Source organism: Rattus rattus, chromosome 2 (genome assembly GCF_011064425.1).
Source record: "Rattus rattus isolate New Zealand chromosome 2, Rrattus_CSIRO_v1, whole genome shotgun sequence".
NCBI lineage: Eukaryota > Metazoa > Chordata > Mammalia > Rodentia > Muridae > Rattus > Rattus rattus.
The window spans coordinates 148,616,289-148,639,722 of NC_046155.1; the positions used below are offsets into that span (position 1 = coordinate 148,616,289).

At 40.0% G+C, this 23,434-nt stretch overlaps 1 protein-coding gene across 1 annotated transcript; it reads left to right on the forward strand.

Annotated features, from left to right (window-relative positions):
• The first annotated feature begins 12,720 nt into the window (after positions 1–12,720).
• On the forward strand, positions 12,721–16,653 carry Ccdc179 (coiled-coil domain containing 179). Its single transcript, XM_032896010.1, has 4 exons — positions 12,721–12,775; positions 13,538–13,582; positions 14,862–14,966; positions 16,501–16,653. Exons 1-4 carry the CDS (start codon positions 12,731–12,733, stop codon positions 16,507–16,509), a joined length of 204 nt encoding a protein of 67 aa, XP_032751901.1. The 5' UTR covers positions 12,721–12,730; the 3' UTR covers positions 16,510–16,653.
• The last annotated feature ends 6,781 nt before the right edge of the window (positions 16,654–23,434 follow it).

Genomic DNA, 23,434 nt, shown 5'->3' on the forward strand with positions numbered 1-23,434 from the left:
CTCTGCCTCTATTGTCAATTTTTACTAGCGATGTCCAAAAAGATCCCTTCCTTTACTGAACATAAACATAGACTGCACTGTCTACCGTCCCTATTCTATTGGCTTCTTGTCTGGGTTAGGTTATGCTCAGCTTCATTTTTATATACGTTTTTACTTTTGCTTATTAAAAATAGATTTCTTTCTCACCTAATATAACCTGATTGTGGTTTCTTCTCCTTCTACTCCTCCCATTTCCTCCCCAACTCCCCTTCCATGCAGATTCATTCCCTTTCAATTTCCTCATTAGGAAACAAGCAGGATTACAAGAGATAATATATACTAATATATATCAAAATGAATGTATAACGAAATGTTACACACACACACACACACACACACACACACACACACACACACACACACACACACACAGATAAAATGAAGGCCTAAACGGGTTAATTCTGAAGCTCTGCAGAGGCTCCTCTCCCTCAGCATCAACCTCCACAGAAACTCGAAGTACACGGAGACTTACAAGTTGTCCTAATTGTCCCTCTGGTTTCAAATGCAGCATTAATTACCCATGAACACCTGTAGTTATAATCCCTTCTCCACATACCCACACTTTGGTCTATTTTCTATATATTCTGGGGTTGTTGTTGTTTTTCAATCCAAGGATTAGTTTTTCCACACAAATTCTGGTCTTAGATCAGTCCTGGAGACAGAGAAAAAAAAAATGCTCTCCTGACAGTATTTCAGGTACCTTCTGACAGCCACCATCTACTGCCTGAGCACTGTTGTAGGGAAAACACCCTGCGGATAGGAGACAGTGTGACTCCTACAGATCAATCACCTATGCCAGACTCCTCCCAAGTTTTCTATTAATCCATTCCACCAGGCATAATGCTTGTCAGTACATTTATCATGGGGTGTGACAGCTGAGTATATACTCAGGCCTGTGGTTTGCCAAAGATTTTGGACAAAAAGACTGAGACCAATTGTTTTGACCACAAACTGAGTGTTTTACAGAGGGGTGTGCTAGAGTTCCAAGGAGCCATGGGAGTACAGAGCAGTGGCTCTGACACAAACCTCAGTCACGGGGTAGATTTCCCTGAGGAGATACCAGCATCCCATCTGAAGAATACAAGATCCAGGTAGGAAAACAGCTTCATCAAATCAAAGAAGCCCATGTAGAGGACATGTGGCTTCAAGGAGCAGCCTGATAATGGACTAATGCACAATGTAGAAAATGCACAAGGATGATACGAAACAGGCCCAGGGAAGTGCCTTCAATGGGTGGCCTTCTATGAGTAGTTGGAAGCTCTTAAAGCAAGGAAGATCATGGATGAAAGGATCGATTGTGTATGTAAAATGCTTCTCAGAACTCGTGACAAGAGGTTGGAAGTCGGGGCCCGTGGTAGAAATAGCTTCACAGGAAAGCAATGGAAGGGCAGGTCAGTATTCCAACTTAAGGGAAAGGGGGATACATGCCTGTTGGCAGAGATACACATCTGAGAGATGTTTAACACCAAAATATTTAGAATTACATGATCTAAGGACTACTTTCAGGAAATAGAGTTTCTGCTGGTAACTATGACATTTAAACAACATTATGAAGTATTTATAGGTTTCCCTACTAATATGAAGTAAAGGCTTGTACATGTTCTAGAGAAAGAGCAAAGAAATTAAAATTAAACAGTTTTGAAAAATCTACCAAGTACAACAGAAAGTTTCTCTCTTAGGGTTTTATTACTGTGAGGAGACACCATGACCACAGCAATGCATATAAAGGAAAACATTTCATTGGAGCTGGCTTACTGTGTCAGAGGTTTGGTCCATTGTTATCATGGCAGGAAGTGTGGGAGCATGCAGGCAGGCATGGTGCTAAAGAAAGAGAGATCTACAGTGGGATCAGCAGGGAGCAGAAGAGAACTGAGACACACCTCCTCCAACAACACCACACCTACTCCAACCAGGCCACACCTCCTAACAGTGCCACTCCCTGTGAGCCTATGGGGGTCATTTTCTTTCAAACCACCACATAGTTTCCCTATTGGGACATGCCAGAAAGTGCCACTGTAGTCTTTGAGGACCCCTAACGACTAACTTGTCTTCCTAAATGACCTCAACTGGAGAATAGGGGAAAGGAAAAAGAGAGAGCAGAGTATAGTGTTGCATACAAACCTTTAAAAAGTACAATCTTGAGATGTGTGAAAATATAGAAAAAAATTAAATGAAAAGGTTTATTTATTTTTTCTTTAAAAAGACCATTGGTAATAGAATTTCAGCTAAGGGACTATTTCTTGATTTAATGAGGTAAGTCAGACTTCATTGACTATAAAAGTAACACACTAGAGGATAAATTTTTATGATGTTGAAGCCACATTCTGTCTGTGATATCTGATCTGTGATGCTCAGATGATCAGATTCAGGAGAATTCACTTACCTTCAAATGAAATGCTTTACTTTTATTTTATTTTTGTTCTTCTCCTATACCTTACAAACTTACTGCAGGTGCATTTTCTCCTCCCTACATCTCCCGCCCCACCCCTTACTTCTCTCCTGGATCCTCCCCTCCTCCTGAGCTAGGTCATCTGCATGTACATTATGGCTGTGCAGCTTAGTGTTCTTGTAGGATTCCTAACAGTAGGAAACAGCAGCTGTCTGTTTCGGGGACCTTTTTCCACCTTGTGGGTTGCCTTGTCCAGCCTTGATATGAAGGTTTGTGCCTAGTTTCATTGTAATTTGTTGTGCCACATTCAGACATTCAGTTTATATCCCAGGGAGAACAACCCAACTCCCCTCCCCCTCCCCCCTTTTTTTAAATTTATTTAGCTAGGAGGGATGAGTCTTAAACATGGATCGTCTAGTTTCTAGCACCATCTTCTGGCTAAATAATAATCTTTATTCCCCTCCAAGCCTACTGAATTCTGTGTTAGTAATTTTATGGGTTTGGTGCCACCTGCTGGTACTTTTAAGAATGCATAGTAATCCCACCGAGTACTACACTGGAGTGGTTTGTTAACCTGAATCAGAGAAGAAATTACTTCCACACGATTTAGCCGGACAACAATCAACATCTATGCATACTTGAATAGATCATTCCTGAGTCCTAGAATTCTACACAGCAATATATAAGCCCGATGTTACCATCAAAAAATTAGGCTGCAGTGTATCTATACCCAAAACAGAGCTCAGTAAAATCTCTAAGGGATCAGGAGAAATGGCTCTGTGTTTAAGAATACTTACTGCTCTTCCAGAGGACGCTGTTCCAAGTACACATTCAGTGGCTCATAACTACCTATGCCTCCCCTTCCACAGGGCTGGACACTTTGTAGCCTATGCAGGTTGCTGCACGCACTGGGTATACATAGCTTATAAACAACTGCAAATAAATAAACTTGGCCTTAATATGTAAATCAAGAAGACAATTCCATGCTGCAGGACTGGTTTCTGTAATCTGCCTATTTTCATTGCTACTTTAAACTTGGGCAACTACGGATGTCATACAAACACACCACTGTGTGTGATATGTAGATTCTGTATATTTTATCCCTATTATTAAACATGCAACTTAGTGGAGACAACTATATAATAACCAAAATTAGAAGTATGTAAGAATTTAAAACTATGGTCTTTAGGAACTCGAGTGGAGCTGTCTGTGATACAGAAGCTTTGAGTACATCCACACTTTCTCTTCTATCCTCACAGTTTGAGATTTTAAGAATTTGGTTGTTGTCAAAAGGAGCGCTTTCTATCACTAAAACTAAGGTAAAAGTGGTACTTCTCTCAGATAAACTCAAGACTGAAGTGGGTGTGATCTGGGAGGCGTTAAGGGGAAGGAAAACACAATCAAATATATTATATGAAAATTTAGATAAAACAATGTAAATTGAAAATATTTAGTAAGAACATCTTCAAATGAGTCCCAGTTTGTCCCATAACCTCACAAAGCTTTTTACGAGTAGAGGATATCAAGCACTGTAATGTCCCCCAGAAGGCAGTGGGGCCTAAAGCTCTGCCAGCCCTCACACAGAGGCATACCCCTCACTAGTACCCAATGCATACTGCCCAATAAATACACCCCACACCTTTAACCACTGAAGCCATGCCACATGCAGATGAAGAACTCAACATTTACAGACTCTTCCTGAATCTGTTAATTTTACCTTTGCTTTGATTTTAACAATCATTTTATGGCTAAAAAATTCACTATAAAATATATGTTATGTTATGAAATGAAGAAGAGTTTACTGCATGGGGTTAATTACCACTCTAAATAATCCATCCATCTGTGCTCTGTCTTTAGCGTCAAATCATCCCTGTGAGTAAGCAAGAAAATGTAAAGAAGTCCAACAAAACTCTTGCTTCCCTCCCATGCTTTTGTATCTTCTTGATTATTTTTGTGTAATATTGAGTCTAGAATTCATTTAAATCATATCCAAACTTACAGTGACATTAAGTAACAATCTTTAATATGGCATATACCATAAAATAGGACTAAGTTTCAACAGGATATTTGAAAATAATCTGTTGTGATAAGGATGAAATTAGTGGAACATAATGACTACTGGCTGGTTGTAAATTTGGCTCAATGTGCAAACAAACAAACAATTCAACCAAAGGCAAACAAATCATGGTTAAGTCCCCACAACTTTGGCTGCTTCACCAGAGACCAGGCCCATTCTAGGGCCCACCAACCCTAGAACACCCTTAAAACCCTCCTAATGGCCACCAACTCCACCCTCTCCACTGGGCTCTGTATTTCAGACTACAACTTTAGCCTCCTTTTACTAGAGGCTATGTCAGTCGGTATTAGGGATCCCAGGTAAGCCACCACCATTCCTTAAAGTTTACCCAACACCATGGCTTCCCCTGGGCTCCATATTCTTGTGTGCAATTTCAGCAGAAGACTTTTGCTTTCCTAGAGGTCATGCTATACTGGATACCCCAGACACCAAGCAGGCAACCAGAACACTAGAGATCACATAGGTATTTGTGACCCCAGAGGCGACATTGGCACCCAAAATCTACTGCACACAGTCTGCAAAAAGCTTAGTATAGGTCCAGCCTTCTCGTGGTGACCGGAACTCCAGGCCACTCAGGCCAGAGACCAGAGAGAAAACAGAAACCTAGAGGAAAACCATTCATCTAGCAAAGATGAACTCAGAAATCAGCAACTAAATCTCTACTAACTCCAAACCCAGATGACTAGAGGCCAGTGTGAGACACAATCAACAATAGCCAGGGCAACGGGGCACCACTAGAGCCCAGCTATCCTACTACAGTAAGCCTGGGATATTTCAATGTAGTTGAAGCACACAAAATTCACCTTAAATCCAAACATAAATACAACAGAAGTCCTTAAAGAGGAAATAAATAAATTCCTAAAGAAATCCACCGAAATACAAAGAGTTAAAAGAAATAAATAAAACTGTTCAAGACCTGAAAAGAGAAATAGAAGCAATAAAGAAAATACAAAGTGAGGGAATCCTGGAGAAGGAAAATCCAAGTAAGTGAACAGGAACTACAGAGGCAAGCATCACCAGCAAAATGCAAGACATGGAAGAAAGACTCCCAGATATAGAACATATGATAGTAGAAGTTACTACATAAAAAGGGCTAAACGTAAAAAATTTCTACCACAGAACATCCAGGAAATCTGGAGCACCAGGAAAAGACCAAACCAAAAAAATAACAGGAGTAGTATATTCCTAGCCCAAAGGTCTAGAAAATGTTTCCCACAAAATCATAGAAGAAAATTTCCCCAACCTAACTAAAGTGATGCATATGAACATATAAGAAGCTAATAGAACACCAATTTGATTGAACCAGAAAAAAAAGTTACCCACCAGATAGTAATTAATCATTAAATATTCAGAACAAACAAAAATATTAAAAGCTGAAAGGGAAAAAGGTCAAGTAACATATAAAGGCAGACCTATCAGAAATACAACCAACTTCTCAACAGAGACACTAAAAGCCAGAGGGGTCTGGTCAGAGATGTCTTGGAGTCTCTAAGAGACCAAAGATGCCAGTCCAGGCTGCTATACCCAGCAGATGAAGGAAACATGAAATTCCATGACAAAACTAAATTTAAACAATATTTGTCCACAAATCCAGCACTACAGATGACACTAGGAGGAAAACTCCAACCTAAGGAGGATAACTTCACCCAAGAATACACAGTAAATAAATAATCTGACACAAGCAAAGCCAAAAGAAATACACACATAAAACCACCACCAACAACATCAATATCAAAATAACAGGAATTAACATCATTGTTCATTAATGTATACTCTCAAACTTCATGGATTCAATTCCCAAAAAAGATACAGGCTAACCAAATGGATATGAAAACTAGGAATGATCAAGGTGAAGGATGTTTTCTGTGCTGTGCTCCAGAGAAAGTTATCTACACCATCTCTGTTCCCTGAAGACTTTCACCCCAAATTTAGAGATGACATGGCATGCTGATCAGTTAGTAGATAATCTGGGAGTAAAAACTGAACCATGCTCTAGGGTAGGGAAAGAGTCCAGGGGGTAAAGTGTCTTGCCACACAAGCATGGAAACCTGAGTTCAGATTCCAGAACACTAGGTGTGACAGTGCATGCTGGGAGATGGAGACAGCCAGATTCAAGAACCTATCTAGCCAAGAATCAATACGCTGCATATTCAGTGAGAGAGTTTTTATCAAAAAATGAAAGGTACAGATGAGCAATAAAATGTTAGATATTACATCTATCCTCCTCCAACACTTGTGTGAATACATAAACATATTCATACATGGATATATCTGTTGCTGTAAAATTATAAAAAATAAATGCTGTCTTATTCCTGCACTAGGTCCAGCACCGTAGTACTCCAAGATATCTGTTAGATATCTTCATCTTGGTCAGGAAAGTGTCTCACCCACTTTGCTCTATCCTATATTACCCTACCAATGGCTTCTTTCTGAGCCTGGCAACAATTTCTCTACCCATCTAGTTTCCAAAGCAGGTTACCACCATGCCAGAAATATACATCCCAATTCCATAGCAACCTAGTGTCTCCAGTCACCACATAATCTCTTGAACTTAAATCACCACAAGAAAGAACACGCAACACAATAACCTCTGATCCAATTGATAAGATATAATTGCCCACCGAGACATACAAAACCCTGTACACATTCATCCCTTAAGAATATTCATAACAACCTGTAAATGTGCAGAGAGGAATCTTAACATCTACCTCTATATTCTCTTGCTGCCTCTCTCTGGTTCCAGTCTCCTCTTCCTTCTAAAACATTTCTCCCACTCATCCTGCCTTCTCGTCCAATGACAGGCCTCATTCTATCTTGTACCTGCCTTTGCCTGTGTGATGACATCATCCTATACATATCCACATTAAAAAGTATATGCAGGAAACATTACACACACACACACACACACACACACACACACACACACACACACACACTGCTTGCTGGCAGGATGGAATAATAATCTAAGTCAAACAAAACAGGTACAATTAATAAAAAATCAGGTAAAACTTTTGTATCCTAGATTCCATAATTAACTATAGCCAAAACAAACAAACAAAAAAACCCAGAACATTGTGTCATACAATCACTACATAACAAATTATATTGTAAATAAAAGATATTTAATATATTCACCAATGTTACATGCCAATAATTGCTAGAAATAAAAAAAAAAGGATACCTAAATACACAGGTAATTTTTTATGGTGTTTGTAGAGTAAATTGAGGACTGACAACTTCACATATAAGTCTAGTGTAAAATGAGAATTCAGTTTTAATTGGACAAAAAGACAATCAAGAAGCTGTGTTCAAATTACAGCCTTGTTAGTGGTGAAGTACTTGTCGGGCACATGCCATGTCTTGATTATGCTCCCCAGCATGGGGAAAAATAACGTTAATTAAAAACTACAGTAACAAAGCACTAACCCTTTACTTATACAAGTCCCCCTGCAACTCATAGAACATTCACTCACAAAGCCATTTTTCTGCTGGTATTACTTTACATGGGACCCATTCTTATAGTTTTGTTCATCAGGAAATCTTCAACACAACACACAGCCAAACAATTAAAAGTAATTAGGCCTTACCAGTTGCCCAGGAGGTTTGCCCTGACTAGGGAAACAGGTCAGACCTCTGCCCCAATACCCATGCTAGCTGGGACCCCTGCAGAGCCCAGCAGATGTGGGGTCTATTCCACTCTGCTGGAACCCCATTGTCCTTCTGGTCTGAACTTGCACCTGCACCCATGGCAGATTGGTTTGCTAGTCCCATTCTCCTCCAACCTCACAGCCTGTCTCTCAGGAGGTCTGCCCTAACCAGAGACACAGAAGGACTACTCTAAATATGGACACAGGCAGCCTTCTCTAACCAGGAAGACAGGAGGCCCATTCTATGCAGAGACATCACTGCCTTCTTCCCAGGAGGCCTACTCTAAACTAGGTCACCCAGCTTTACCTACCTCCCAGGAGTCCTGCTCCAATCTCAGACACCCAGGGCAGTCCACTCTAGAGATAACCAGATGATGAAAGGCAGGCACAGGAACAAAAGCAACAGAAGCCAATGTAATTTGGCACCATCAGAACCCAGTTCTCCTACCACAGCAAGCACTAGATACCCTAAATCTTGCTGAAGAGCAAGATTCTGATCTAAACGCCCATCTCATGAAGATAATACAGGCTTTAAGGAGGAAATACAGGAGATCACAGGCAAACAAGTAGAAGCCCTTAAAGAGGAATAAATAAATTCCTTAAAGAAATACAGGAAAATACAATCAAACAGGTGAAGAAATTGAACAAAACAGTCAAAGACCTAAAAATGGAAATAGAAACAATAAACAAAATCATAAATGGAGGCAACCCGAGAGGTAGAAAACCTAGGAAAGAGAACAGGAACAACAGATACAAGCATCACCAACATAATACAAGAGATGGAAGAGAAAAAATTGATATGTTAGTCAAAGAAATGCAAAATGTAAAAAGTTCCTAACCCAAAACATCCAGGAAATTTGGGACAAAATGAAAATACCAAACGTAAGAGTAAGAGAAATAGAAGGTGAAGATTCCCAATTCAAAGTGCCAGAAAACACCTTCAACGAAGTCATACAAGAAATCTTCCCTAAACAACAACAACAACAACAACAACACAACAACAACAACAACAACAACAAAATGGCCATAAATGTACAGGAAGCCTACAGAATACCAAATAGATTTGGTGAGAAAAGAAAATCCTCTAAGCACATAATAATCAAAACAGTAAATGTACAGAATAAAGAAAGAATATTAAAAGCTATAAGGGAAAAAGGCTAAGTAAGATATAAAGGAGGCCTATCAAAATAACACGTGACTTCTCAACAGATACTCTAAGCCAGAAAATCTGGAAAGATGTCATGCAGACCCAACAGACCACAGATACCAGTCCAGAAAAGTATAACCAGCAAAACTCTCAATCACCATAGAAAAACTAAGATATTCCATGACAAAACAAAATTTGAATATCTTTCTACTAATCCAGCCTTACAGAAAATACTAGAAGGAAAATTCTAACACAAGAAGGTAACTTCATCCAATAAAGCACAAGACCTTAATCATGTCACAACAAACCCAAAATAAGAGAATCACAAACACACACAATACCACCACCTCCAACAACAACAACAAAATAACAGGAATTATCATTGGTCATCAGTATCTCTGAACATCAATGGACTCAATTCCCTAATAAAAAGATACAGCCTAACAGACTGGATGTATAAACAGGATGTATCACTCTGCAGCATACAAGAAACATACTTAACATACTTAACCAGAAAAAGCAGATACTAACTCTGAGTAAAGGTCTGTCTGGTAACAAGTTCTCCAAGCAAACAGTCACCAAAAATAAAACAATCAAAACAAAAACAAACAAACAAACAAACAAAAAACCGAGGTGGAATAGCCATTCTAATATCCAATAAAATAGACCAAAAATAATCAAAAGAGATGGGGAAAGGACACTTCATACTCATCAAAGGAAATATCCATCAAGACAAAGTCTCAATTCTGAACATCTATGTCCCAATGCAAGGGCACACACATTCATAAAATAAATTTTATTAAAGCTCAAAACATACATTGAATATCACACAATAATTGTGGGAGATTTCAAGACCCTACTCTTACCAATGGACAGGTCATTGAAACAGAAATTAAACAGAGACACAGTGAAACTTACAGAAGTTATGAACCGAATGGATTTAACAGATATCTTCAGAACATTTCACCCCAAAACAAAAAATATACTTTCTTCTCAGCACCTCATAGAACCTTCTCTAAAATTGACTGTGTAATCAGACATAAAACAAGCCTTAAGAGATACAAGAAGATTGAAACGATCCCATGAATTCTATCAGATCACCACAGACTAAGGCTAGACTTCAATAACAACCAAAGCAACAGGAAGTCCACATACTCATAAAAATTGAACAACTCTCTACTCAATAATAATTTGGTCAGGGAAGAAATAAAGAAATTGAAGACTTTCTACAATTCAATAAAAATGAATACACAACATACCCAAACTTATGGAATACAATAAAAGCAGTGTAAGAGGAAAATTCATAGCACTAAGTGTCTTCAAAGATATTGGAAAGATCATATACTAGCAACATAACTGCACACATCAAAGGTCTAGAACAAAAAGAAGGAAACACACCCAAGAGGAGTAGAGAGCAGGAAATAGTCAAACTCATGGACAAAAATTATAAACAAAGAAAATAATACAAAGAATCAACAAAATCCAGAGCTGGTTCCTTGAGAAAATCAACAAGATAGATACACCCTTAGCCAGACTAACTAAAAGGCACAGAGACGGTATCCAAATTACCAAATTCGGAAGTGAAAATGGAAACATAACAATGGAAACTAAGGAAATTTAAAAAAAATCATCAGATCTTATCACAAAGACAAATACTTGCTAACACTGGAAAATCTAGATAAAATAGATGACTTTCGAGACAGATACCATGTACCAAAGTTAAATCAAGATCAGGTAAACTATATAAACAGTCCCATAATCCCTAAGGAAATAGAAGTACTCATTAAAAAAAACCCCAAGCAATAAAACTTCAGCAAAGTGGCTGGATATAAAACTAACCCAGACAATCAGTAGCCTTCCTGTATACAAGTGATAAGCAGGCTGAGAAAGAAAAAGGGAAGCTTTTCAGAGAAAAAGGGAAGCTTTTCAGAGAATTCTCAACAGAGGAATCTCAAATGGCAGGGACACACTTGAAATGTTCAACAGTGATAGTCATCAGGAAAATGCAAATTAAGATGACTCTGGGATTCCATATTACATGAATCAGAATAGCAAAAATTCAAGTGACAACACATGTTGGTGAGGATGTAGAGAAAGAGGAGCACTCTTCCACTGCTGGTAGGATTACAAACTGGTACAAGCACTCTGGAAATCAATCTAGCAGTTCCTCAAAAGGAAATCCTCCACAATAGTCACAAATGATATAAAATATGTTGCAAGTGAAACATCTGTATGACACGAACTTCAAGTCCCCGAAGAAGAAAGAAACTGAAGATCTCAGAAGATGGAAACCTCAAAGCCCACCCACAGTTGTACTACTTAGTTTTGTGTCAATTTTACACTAGCCGGAGTCATCTGAAAGGTGTCAATTGAGGAAACGCCTCCACAGGATCCATCTGTAAGGAATTTTCTTAGTGATTCGTGGGAGCGGACCCAGCCCATTGTGGGTGATGCTATCCCTGGGCTGGTGGTAAGAAAGAAAGGTGAGCTTACTTAGACACATCATGAACCAGCCAATAAGCTGTACTCTTCCATGGCGTCCGCATCAGCTCTTGCTTCCTGGTTCCTGCCCTGCTTAAGTTCCTGCTGTGGCTCCTTAAATTAAATGATGGACTTCCTTCAATGTGTAAGTGCATACCAAATAAACCTTTTCCTCTCTAACTTGCCTTTTGGTCACGGTGTTCCATCACAGCAATACTAACCCTAAGACACCAAGTGACAGACTCCAACAAGGCCACATCCCCTCGGCATCCCTAATCAGCTCATCAGCCGGTGACTAAGGATGCAAACATCCAAGCCTATGGGAGGCCATTCTCATTCACACCACCAAACCATGCTTACCCTGGCAACTAAAAAGCAAAGTAGAATGAACTGTTTGGGGAGAAGTCTGCTTAGCGTTAATAGGGAATGCCTATCACGACAGAAATGCAGAGCTGTTCTGAAGACTTGCTTTAGCAGAAAGGCTGAGTATAACACAGCCATATTCAACCCCCTCCCCGAGCTCTGCCTATTTCCCACTCAAAGTCCCAGAGGGTAGGAAGGTAGAGAGCTGGGCTAGTCCAACTGGAAATCATGATGGGAAGAAATGAGGGGAATGAATATAGAATTAGAACAGCAAAGAGACTGAAGAGACAAACAGGGATTCTGAGTTAGATGCACCAACGAGGGGCTCTCCTACAAAACAGGCAGGTGGTGTGTGTAGCTTTGGAGTGCGCGGCACAGTGTACAGGGAAGAACAGCGGCCTAAGGTTTTGTAGAAAGCCAAGTGTGTCTCAGCCTCCTGGATACTGGAGTTAGGGGAAGGGCGGGGCTCAATCTGATAAAATAAAGAGAATTGTGATGGTTGGGAGGGTCAGAGCCTGAGGTACACGAGTGGCAGCAGATGGCCCTTTAGGCAGTAGGGTGCCTAGGGCACCGTAGAGCTCTGCAGCATGTGCCTTCGAGGCAGGGATGAGGAGCCGGCACAAGTCTACGCCGTGAGTTCTCTGAGGTCTTTCACTATATTCTGGCCAACTCTGCCTAAAGCTTGCAACCCCACGTAGTCCGCTTCAGCCATCCAAGGTTTCAACTTGGGGACTGGGATTTAGAAATCTTGTGTGAACAGACTGGATCCTAGGCTGGTGGGAAGACCACTGAGGAGGAAAAGGGACCACGACCACGGTGCTTGTTCCAGTTGGACATAGCTATCAATTTTGGCTCACCTGGCTCACCCTAGAGGGCTGGGTAGGAACTGCAGAAATGGGGGACATGGGTTCAGTCAAGCTCTAGATGCTGAGACATGGAGTGGAGACTTACTTTCAGGTTCAAGCTTATAGTTGGATTAAAGTTGGGAAGAGAAGTATTTAAGAGATACTTTATGAGCGAGAGAGGTGGGGACCCATAAATGAACAGCCATGCTTACTTGTGCTTCGTGACTTCAACTGCTCCAGTTTCCTGGATTTAAAAACTATACCTGCTTCCGCATGGGCACCAGTTGGCAGATGAAAATTAATTGTCGAGTGAATTGTGACACTTTTTCAGTTTTTGTACATCTTTTCTTTCTGGAATGACCACAGCACTCTGCCTGCCCCCTGTAATGTGGCTCAAAGTCCAATCTCTGTCCTCTTGCAGTAATGTTTGACTGTGCTTTCTCCTGACCAGCCTCTTGCCTGCACTGATAGCTGTAATAGACTTTAAAGACACAGACTTTCCTTTCCACGTAATCTTGACCTTGTGTGTGTTCTTAACTTACTATGTAGGAAGGACCACGACGACAGTATCCTTCAGATGTTTCTACCAGGCAGGTAAATTTTATTTCAACCGTTTTAACTTATGCCTGCATGTGTGACAACCATTAAACAGACACCTCCTCAATGCATCCCTCAGACATCTGGGGTCCTGAAACTACTATAATAGGCCTTATGTTGGACATACACACACATGCGTGCGCATGCACACACACATATGTATGTATGTATGTATGTATGACATATATGCACATAAAAACATGTGCAGCATATATAAATTATAAAATAGAATAATAAAACAGATTTTTTTACTTAAGACTTTGAAACACTGTGTTTCTAAATCCACCTAGAGGCTACCTCCCCATTTTACCTCCCTGCATTGATCAAAAACATAAACATTATTTCAAATACTATTTTCCAGCCACTTTTTTCAATATGTTGCCATGTGTCATTGCTGACACTTCCTTGAATTTGAATGTTATAAATCAGTCACAACTCTTAATGTTGGTTCCTTAGTCTTGAATGCTGTATGTAACTAGTTTCCTTATTTTCATTGCTGCTTAATATTTTATCGTGGGACAAAGCATACTTCATTGTTCCTCTTTCTGGTTTGCTACACTGGCTTTGTTCAACACTGTCCTTTAATGATCAGTGGCACTGACAGCATTTGAGTACAGGTCTCCACCCCACGCACAAGAGGACCTTCTGCTTACTTCCACTGGAGGGGGATGTTTGGGTCACGGGGAAACAAACTCTTCATTGATCTGAGGGCCTGCCCCACTGTGTACAGAGTATCACACTCACTCTCCCATCAGCAGGTGCCTCTCTGCACTGTGTGATGTCTCTTTATTCAGCTTTCATTCCATGGGCCACTGGTCCTCACATATGCCATACATTGGTGACATAAGAGGCTGAGTGTGAAAGAGGGCACACTCAGACTAAAGACTAAATAACTGTTTTCTACAAGAAAAACCCATCTGAACATTTTTAATGAAATCATATTTAAAAATAAAATTGAAAATACATGACCATGAGTCAGGGATTATAGAGACGTGCGTACTATTGATGTGGGAATCAAAAGTAGGAAAGCTCCATGTCAGCACTCCTGCGGCCATAGTGTGGTTCTTCTCCACCTGTGAATAACAGTTTGAAAAGAAATAGTCTGGTGGTTTGCTTTGTGATTTTTCCCCCACCTCTATTCCACTAGCTAAACAGACTGAGTTGCTCTATCATTTTAATTGAACAAGCCAAAAATGAATCACATGTTGGCTTTATGTGTTCTGAGAGGTTCTATTTGTTTTTGTTTTTTTTTTATTATTTTTCAATTTTTCTTAAGTCTATGGAGAAACGTATCAATTACATGCAAAACCTAAAGAAAGAGAAGAGGAAATTAGGGAAAAGGTTTGCAAGGCCTACCCCGATTCCAGATCCAGGAATCCTGGTAAGTATGTGGCTCTCATAGAAATAACAGTGTTTGCATGCTACTGACATTCTCCTTTTTAATGCATCTGACTGCTCTTTTAGTTTCTCTGGAAAAATTTGGAATGCCATTCTGGAGAGACCCCTGAAAACTCCTCTCATGAAATTCCCATCGTTTACATTTACTAAGAAACTGTCTCCTGATAATGACACGGAGTTTGATCTTCGAAGCCACATTGTCTACTTGTTGTTTTGTCCAGCTTATTCATTTAGATCTTTGATTCCATTATTTAAAAAATGAGTTACAAAACCTCCAAAAATTATTTAGCCTATAATTGAGCACTTAAAATGTTAGAAAATTCTCTACACTAATAATACCTTAGTATACATACATGTATGTATATGTATATATTTACACATCCATATATGGGTATATGAAAATTTATATAGAGCATATATACATATATATTTACTTTTATGCGTATGTATCTTTTATGTGTGAGTGAATGGCATGTGTTTCTAAGTCCTCACAGGCTAAGGAAAGGCTATAGCATGCCCTGGGGTTACAGGTAGTGGTGAGCCATTGACATGGATACTGGGAATCTAAGAGCTAAAACTGTTAACCCTGAGCTATCTCTGGTTGATACATTTTTATTGGGATTTATATGACTTCACAACACAGGCTATCATACAAGAGCCTCTTATAGCAGCATTAAACTGCACATTCTGTGGCTCAGCAGAGGTCTGATGGCCTTCTGACTTGACAGTTTTCTGGTTATCTGAAATCCTCCAATATCAGAATTATTTATCTTCAGGTTGAAAAATCTAATTTTTTTCATCTATTTTTCTTTCTGCTGACTGGTAAGCCCTGGCTGTTTTCAAGCAATGAATGTTTCCTAAATAAATTTTTATTTATCAGTTTCATGCACTTTACATGCAATATAATGGTTTCTGTATTCTATCTGTATGTATTCAGCATATCCATTCTTTCTTCAAAACTGAGGGATACTCTGACCTTTCACCATTTCTATCCATTGTCCATGAAACCACCCAGCATGGAGCTCCTAGAAGTGGTGGTTCCTTTTTCTTAGAAATGTGCTGTCAAGATTCTGCCACATGTTTATTCCTTCATTATCCAGTTGAAAACTTAAAACTTACATTGGTTTGTTTATTGTGGAGTATATGTCTTTGTATGAGCTTGTGTATGCCAAAGTATAAATATATAACCTTATAGAAGTTGGTTCTGTCTTACCTCATGTGTGTTACAGTAATCAAATGCATAAAGACAGGCTTATTAGCAAGTGCCTTTATCTGCTGAGCCATCTCACTGGTCCAGCTCTCTTTTAATCAATGAAGACTAATTTTCTGGATGTATATAGTGGCTGATTCATAGACTACAAGATGTCATTGCTGCTCTTAAAGACTGATGTATGTAATGCTGTTTGCTTAGGAAGGCCTCAATCCTGAGAGGGAGATAATTGATCGTTCATACGAATTTTTCTTACATGAATTTCAATTGCATTTTCTTTTTAATTGTGTGTTCTACTTCTTCATAGTGGCCATAGGCCTGGAGTCTTCTAGAAGAAACCAGGCTCCAGACCAAAATATGTGGACTTCTGACATTGACCAACCGGTCATGGCTTGACTTCATCTGAAAAATAAAGGAATGTGTGGCCATTCTGCAAAATAAACACTGAGCTTGCACTTCACATTCAGGCTCTGGGCTTCTGAATTTTATTAGGTACCATGGCTTATCAGCGTTTTTCACCCTCTGTAGTAAACTGGCGTCTTAAATAATATGCAAAGGTTTTGAAAGTATATTTGTGTTTACATTTTTGCAATTGAATGTATGGCTTATTTAGATATTGGGAGATATGCTTTGAAAATAGGAGAATAGTAGGACAACATTCGCTCTAGAGGTACAAAGATTTAGGTTGATTCTGCAAATAAAGGGCGATATAAATAAAATTGCCACTTAAAGTCCAATAGTGAAATACATTATCTGTTCACATATAAAATAAATAATAATTGTGTCTGCTGCAGTAAAATGATGCCATGTTGTGTAAGTGATTTCCAACTTGGAAATGAAATAATGCTTGTTTTCTAGAACAGTTGGCAACTGTTCAGTACGTGGGAGCCATCCTTAGTTATTTGCAGTCTCCAAAGGGATCTGCAACGTAAGATGCTAAGAATTCTGTTTTAAAACTATATGGAACTATACGAAACCACGGTTGATAGAGCCTGGGGGAAAATAGACAAAAGGCAGTATTTAAAAGTTATTTTCTAGAAACTGACCAATATTCAAAGCACGACCTGTGTTTTCGAGGCATGAAAATAAGCGCCCAATACAGAAGGAGGCTCCACACTACACTACAAGGCAGGACAGGGAGCCGCAGCAGAGCTCAGCACTTTCCTGAGTTGAGGAAAAGAAAAAGAAGCCAGGACGTCTGTTTTAGCTGGTGTTGTAGGGAAGCACTCCAAAGAAGGGACAAGTAGGCAGACAATTACAATCTTCGACTGCTTGACTCAAGTTTTTCTTTACTCTGTCTTCTTGATGAAGGTCAGTCTATAGAGGTCAACAATCCCGATGCTCACCTACCAGCCAGGACGCACAGTCCTTGTTGATCATACAGGGCATTTAGCTAGCAATCGAGACGTCGAATGAGAGCAGGAAATGACTCCCAAATACGCAGCTCTGCAAGACCAGGTCTTGGAAGCTTAACGAGACGTTTGGAACTCACCAGGACCACTTCCCAGTACAGACTCCCTGCACGATCTCAACAGACATCTAGAAGTGCACTGTGTACTGAGGCTACAAAGTTTATGATTTTCTCTGTATACACACATATATGATAAGATGAACTTATAAATTAGAGAAAGATTAACCACCCCAACTAGTAATATTTTTATTACAATATAATAAAACAATAGAATTTGTTTTATTACAACAGTGTTTGTGATAATGTTATGGTTATAATCACTCCCTCTTAAGAGAGTTAAGACAAAAATGAGTATTTTGCAGACTGTTAATAACAAGGGCTTTTAGATGAAATCACGAGTGAGATGGGGTCCTACACCAATACTTTCTCATATATAACTGCCCACCAGAGCAAAAAGTCACACTAAAAAGGAAGGTACCAAGTTCCAAGCACAACACTCACCACATTCCATGGCTGAAATACTACCAGGGTCTCAGTGCAGCACGGGGTTGTACAGATCTTGGGGAAATAGAGTCTCACAGACACAAATATGAAAAGAAATAGATTAGGTATAATTTAAGCATTCTCTAAATGCTTCACCTATGGACACTTAAGAATTCAGTGAGAAGAGTGGAACATGGACACAAGGGAAATAAAAGATATCTAAAAGAAATACGCAGAACTGTTAAAATTTAAAATTTTACTAAAAGAAGTTATCATACAGACAAAACCATAAGCTGATGAAATCAAAGATGGAACAAATAAAGCTTCAGAAATTATCCAAAGTAAAGCAAAGATAAAGACTGAGAAAATAGCTACTGCCTTGAGACCAGATCAGGAGAGCTGAGATGTGCTGTTTTGGGCCCATTTACAAACATTTTTAGGTAAAAAGTTAAGTGCCCAAGGATCTTAAATATAAATGTGCTCAGATGACTTCAAAATCAAATGTCTAAAAACAGTGAAAAGAGGAAAGAAAATAGGAGGAGGGGAAAGAGGAGGAGGCAGAGGGGGCATTACAAAATGCTGAGAGATGAAGATAGGAATGAAGAGAACCATTCAGTCTGGCTGAAAGGGTGGTCGCTAGGTTTAATGGTTGAGATCCTATCTCATGTGTGTGTGTGTGTGTGTGTGTGTGTGTGTGTGTGTGTGTGTATGTATGTATGTATGTATGTATGTATGTATTGTGGAGAAGAAATTCAGAAAGATGCCCTAAACTTTAAATGCATCCATATAGGTGAACACACACACACACACACACACACACACACACACCACAGCTAACAGTGAAGATTAAATACAATACTAGAATTCCAAATGAAGAGAGAAGAAAAAGCAACAGTAATTTTAAAATAGTACAAGACAACGTTTCCTTTCAAATTAACTATAGCAACCAGCTATACAATCTGACCAAAGGATGATACCAGGGACCATGAAGAAGAGGAAATTTTCCTCAACTTGTAAAATATATGATTGTTATAGCTTTATAAATGCTACCAGAAGAGAGAGATGCAATCAAGTAGAGAAAAATTTTTGTAGGAAATTTTATGGAGAACCTAAGTCCCGAGAGTACCTGCAAGCTATACTTCACCGTTACGGTGGTTTGAATAACGGTCCCCTAGACTTATAGGGAGTGAATTACTGAAGGTACGGCCATGTTGGAATAGATGTGGCCCTGTTGGAGGAAATGTGTCACTGGTTGGGTGGCCTTTGACGTTTCAGAAGCTCAAACCAGGCCAAGTAGCACACTGTCTCTTCCTGCTGCCTGTGGATTTAGATGTAGAACCCTCAACTACCTCTCCAGCACCGCGCCTGCCTGAATGCTATCATGTTTAAATGACAATGGACGGAACTTCTGAAATGTAAGCCTGCTCCAAGGAAATGTTTTCTTTTATAACAGTTGCTGTGGTCATGGTGTCTTTTCAAAGCAATAGAAACCCTAACACAGCCACTCATCCTGACAACACCAACTGAAGAGAGGAATACAGTGAGAAGCAGAGCAAGGATAGTTAGACAAATGGCTGAGCCAGGAAGAGGGACAAACAAATGGTCCGATTAATGGCTACAAATGGCAGAGATGCCATTATAGCTGTCTCTGGAGTACTAACATGAGACTTGGGTTTAAATAGAAGGCAAACGGTAAACATAATTAAGCAATCTAGATCAAGGTCCATCACTGACCCACTGACTCAATTCTGATCCTACAAGGTGAATCACTACATTGTTAAACTGAAAATCTCTCAGTCATGGATTATTGAGTATTCTGGTTTGGGATGTTTTGACTTTCACAGTGGTTCAAGGGGAAAGATGAAAGAATTTTCTCTGTGTGTACAGCTAAAGCACAGACAAAGCAAAGTAGAGACAACGGGTTCTTAGTTACCTTGTGGACACAAGCAAGGAATCAACTGTAATTATCAAGATTGGTTACTGAATATATGTTTCAAAGGGATGCTTTCAAGAATGTAGAGCTCATGGGCTAAGGAAAGCAACAGAATACAACTAACGAAGGAATCCAGGGGAGGGTAGAAGGGATGGATGAGAACAAAGAATAATGACAAGTATGTAGAGAATGGCTACAATGAGATGCACTACTCAGAATGCTAATGTTTATAGTTCATTAAAACTAACTAAAAACTAGCATTGCAGCCAACTCTGGGACATCCACCAACAGACAAAGAGGTCTGTAAAGGATGTGGAGATGAACCACTTCAGAGACAGAGAACATTGTCTGCTTTAATGCAGGTGAACGACTACTTACACCGTGGAAGCCTATCGACTGTGATTGCTCAGCACATTACCTCAGATTAGACAGTGAGTGCTAATACCTCTCTGTGGAGAAGCAGCACATAGAAAGGAGCCGGCAAGAGTGCAGACTGGTCAACTGGCTAGCTATTTGCTACTCAGTCCTACTTCAGAATTCAGTGTTCTGATTTTGGGGAAAATACAGGAGCATATTGTGCCATTCTTCTTAGTTAGAAGCTCAGTGTGCCAGGCTGGCTGGCTGCCAGCTGATGCCTGCATTTTCTCCTACAGAAAAGATTAATACATCACATTTCTAAAGCCAGCATTCTTAAGCTTAGAATAGCAAACAACATCAAATGCAAGTTTTAACTACTCTCAAAGTTGGGAAATATCTTAGTCTGCTTCCTATTGCTGTGATAAACACATGACCCAAAGCAACTTGGGAAGGAAGATTATTTCAGTTTACAACCTTCAGGTTACACTCTAGGACAGAAGAAGTCAGAACAGGAACACAAAGCAGGAACCTGGGGGTCTGAACTGAAACAGGGGCCATGGAGCAGTGCTGCTTGCTAACTTGCTCCTCTTGGCTTGGTCAGTCTGCTTTTGTAAAACACCCGGGACCATGTGTCTAGAGGTAGTACCACACACAGTGGGCTAGGCTCTCTCACATTCATCATCAGTCATGAAAATCCCGTACAGACTTGCCTAAGGGCAATCTGGTATAAGCATTTTCTCAATTGCAGTTACCTCTTCTAAGATGTCTCTAGCTACTGTGAAGTTGACCAACACAGAGAATGAAGCAGTTGTGTTAATGGGAACACTGGGCACACAGTGGTCTTGGTTCACAACTAGGGCACTGGGCACACAATGGGCTTGTGTCACAGATAGGGAATGCCCCATGTTAGCTAACAGCTGATAGAGGACCTAACCAGCTTCTACCCTGGCGCATCAGTATTTTCCTAGATAATAAGCATATGGATTCACAGAAAGCTTTCCCAAGTTTTTTTTACCACAAAACTGCCATAGAATACGCCCGTGAGCAGTTCCCATCTCTAGGGAATGAGAGGGTTGAGAATAGAGACACTTTGCATTGCAAATAGTTTTTTTCTCCATTTTATGTAATGCATTTTAAAAAATTGTTTTGTTTACATTCCAGCCATTGCCTAACCTCCAAGTCCCCCCTCCTACAGTCCTCTCATCCATTCCTCCTCTCCCTTGCCTCCAAGGGACTGCTCCCCCACACCAGACCTCCCCCTTTTTTGGGGCCACAAGTTTCTCTAGGATTAGGCACATCTTCTCATACTGAGGCCGGTCCATGCTATATATGTGCCAGGGGCCTCGGATCAGCCCATGTTTGCTGCCTGGATGGTGGCTCTGTGAGCCATCTGGTAGCTCTGGGAGCTTCCTGGGGTCCGAGTTAGTTGAGACTGCTGGTCTTCCTATGGGGTTTCCCTCCCCTTTAGCTTCTTCAACCCTTCCCCTAATTCAAGCATAAGAGTCCCCAACTTCAGTCCAGTGGTTGGGTGTTAAGTATCTGTATCTGTCACCATCCGTGACCTCAAGCTATATTTCAAAGCAATAGTCATAAAGACCAAACGGCACTGGTACAGGGACAGACAGGTAGATCCATGGAATAGAATTGAAGACCCAGAAATAAACCCACACCTATGGACACTTGATCTTTGACAAAGAAGCCAAAACATACAATGGTAGAAAGAAAGCATCTTCAGTCAATGGTTCTGATCTCGCTGGCAGTCCACATGTAGAACAATGAAAAGAGATCCATATTTGTCACCTTGCACAAAACTCAAGTGCAAGTGGATCAAGGACCTCAGCATAAAAGCAGATCCACTGCATCTAATGTAAGAGAGAGCGGGGAAGAGCCTCATACACATTGGCACAGGAAGCTCACCGGACAGAACACCAATGGCTCAGGCTCTAAGATCAACAATTGATAAATGGGACCTCATGAAACTGAAAAGATTCTATAAGGTAAAAGACACTCAATAGAAAAATCAGCAACCCACAGATTGAGGAAAAAAAAATCCTTCATTAAGCCAACACTCAATATCAGGCAAATATCCAAAATATATAAGGAACTCAAGAAGTTCTCCAGAAAACCAAATTACCCAGTTTAAAAATGGGTTACAGACCTCAACAGAAATATCACAATAAAGGAATCTCAAACGGCCAAGAAGCACTTGAAGAAAGGTTCAAAGTCCTTAGTCATCAGGGAAATGCAAATCGAAAATGACCCCAAGATTCCACCTTATACCAAATGGAATGGCTAAGATCAAAAACTCAAGCAACAGTACACGCAGGAGAGGATGTGGAGAAAGAGGAACACTCCACTGCTGATGGGATTGCAAACTTGTACAACTACTCTAGAAATCACTCTGGCAGTTCCTCAGAAAATTGGAAATAAGTAATGCATTTTAATTAAAATAAATCAATTAACAAACTGATATAAAAGAAACAATGTAATAGAATTAAACAAACCAGGAATTTTTTTACATTAAGATGGAGACAGAACTAAAGTGCATTGCACTAAAGGGCAGGAGCGATTTTACATCTTTAAATTACTATGTTAGTTTGCTTTCTATTGCTATAATAAAACATTGGCTAAAACCAACATGGGAAAGAAAGGGTTTATGTACTATTATAGCTTATGGTTCATCATCCAGGGAAGCCAAGGCTTGAGGCAGACGCCAAGGAGGAACACTGTTTACTAGCTTGTTCTGGGGCAGAGATTCAGATATTTTCTTACACAACCCAGGCTCTCCTGCCCAGACACGGTTCTGCCACCTTCAGAGGGCTGGATCTTCCTATATCAACTGTCTCAGACATGCCTACAACCAAGATTAACCTTCCCTAATGGCATGACCCATTGAAAAAGAGCTGGAGATCTTACTAAACCGTATGTTTCATGCCCTTGGACCACCTGCATCTGCTGACAGGCACTTAAGAGAATTTAATCATCCAGGCTTCTACAGAAATGGGGAACCAGAAATGCTAACTATTTCTGGGTGTTATATTTCGAAGGCATGGCACA

Bases quoted from the DNA above. Each gene is read 5' to 3' on its own strand.
- Ccdc179 (XM_032896010.1), top strand. From the start codon at position 12,731: ATGTGCCTTCGAGGCAGGGATGAGGAGCCGGCACAAGTCTACGCC. The intron at 12,776-13,537 runs GTGAGTTCTCTG...CTTACTATGTAG, and splicing joins AGCCGGCACAAGTCTACGCC to GAAGGACCACGACGACAGTA. The intron at 13,583-14,861 runs GTAAATTTTATT...ATTTTTCTTAAG, and splicing joins CAGATGTTTCTACCAGGCAG to TCTATGGAGAAACGTATCAA.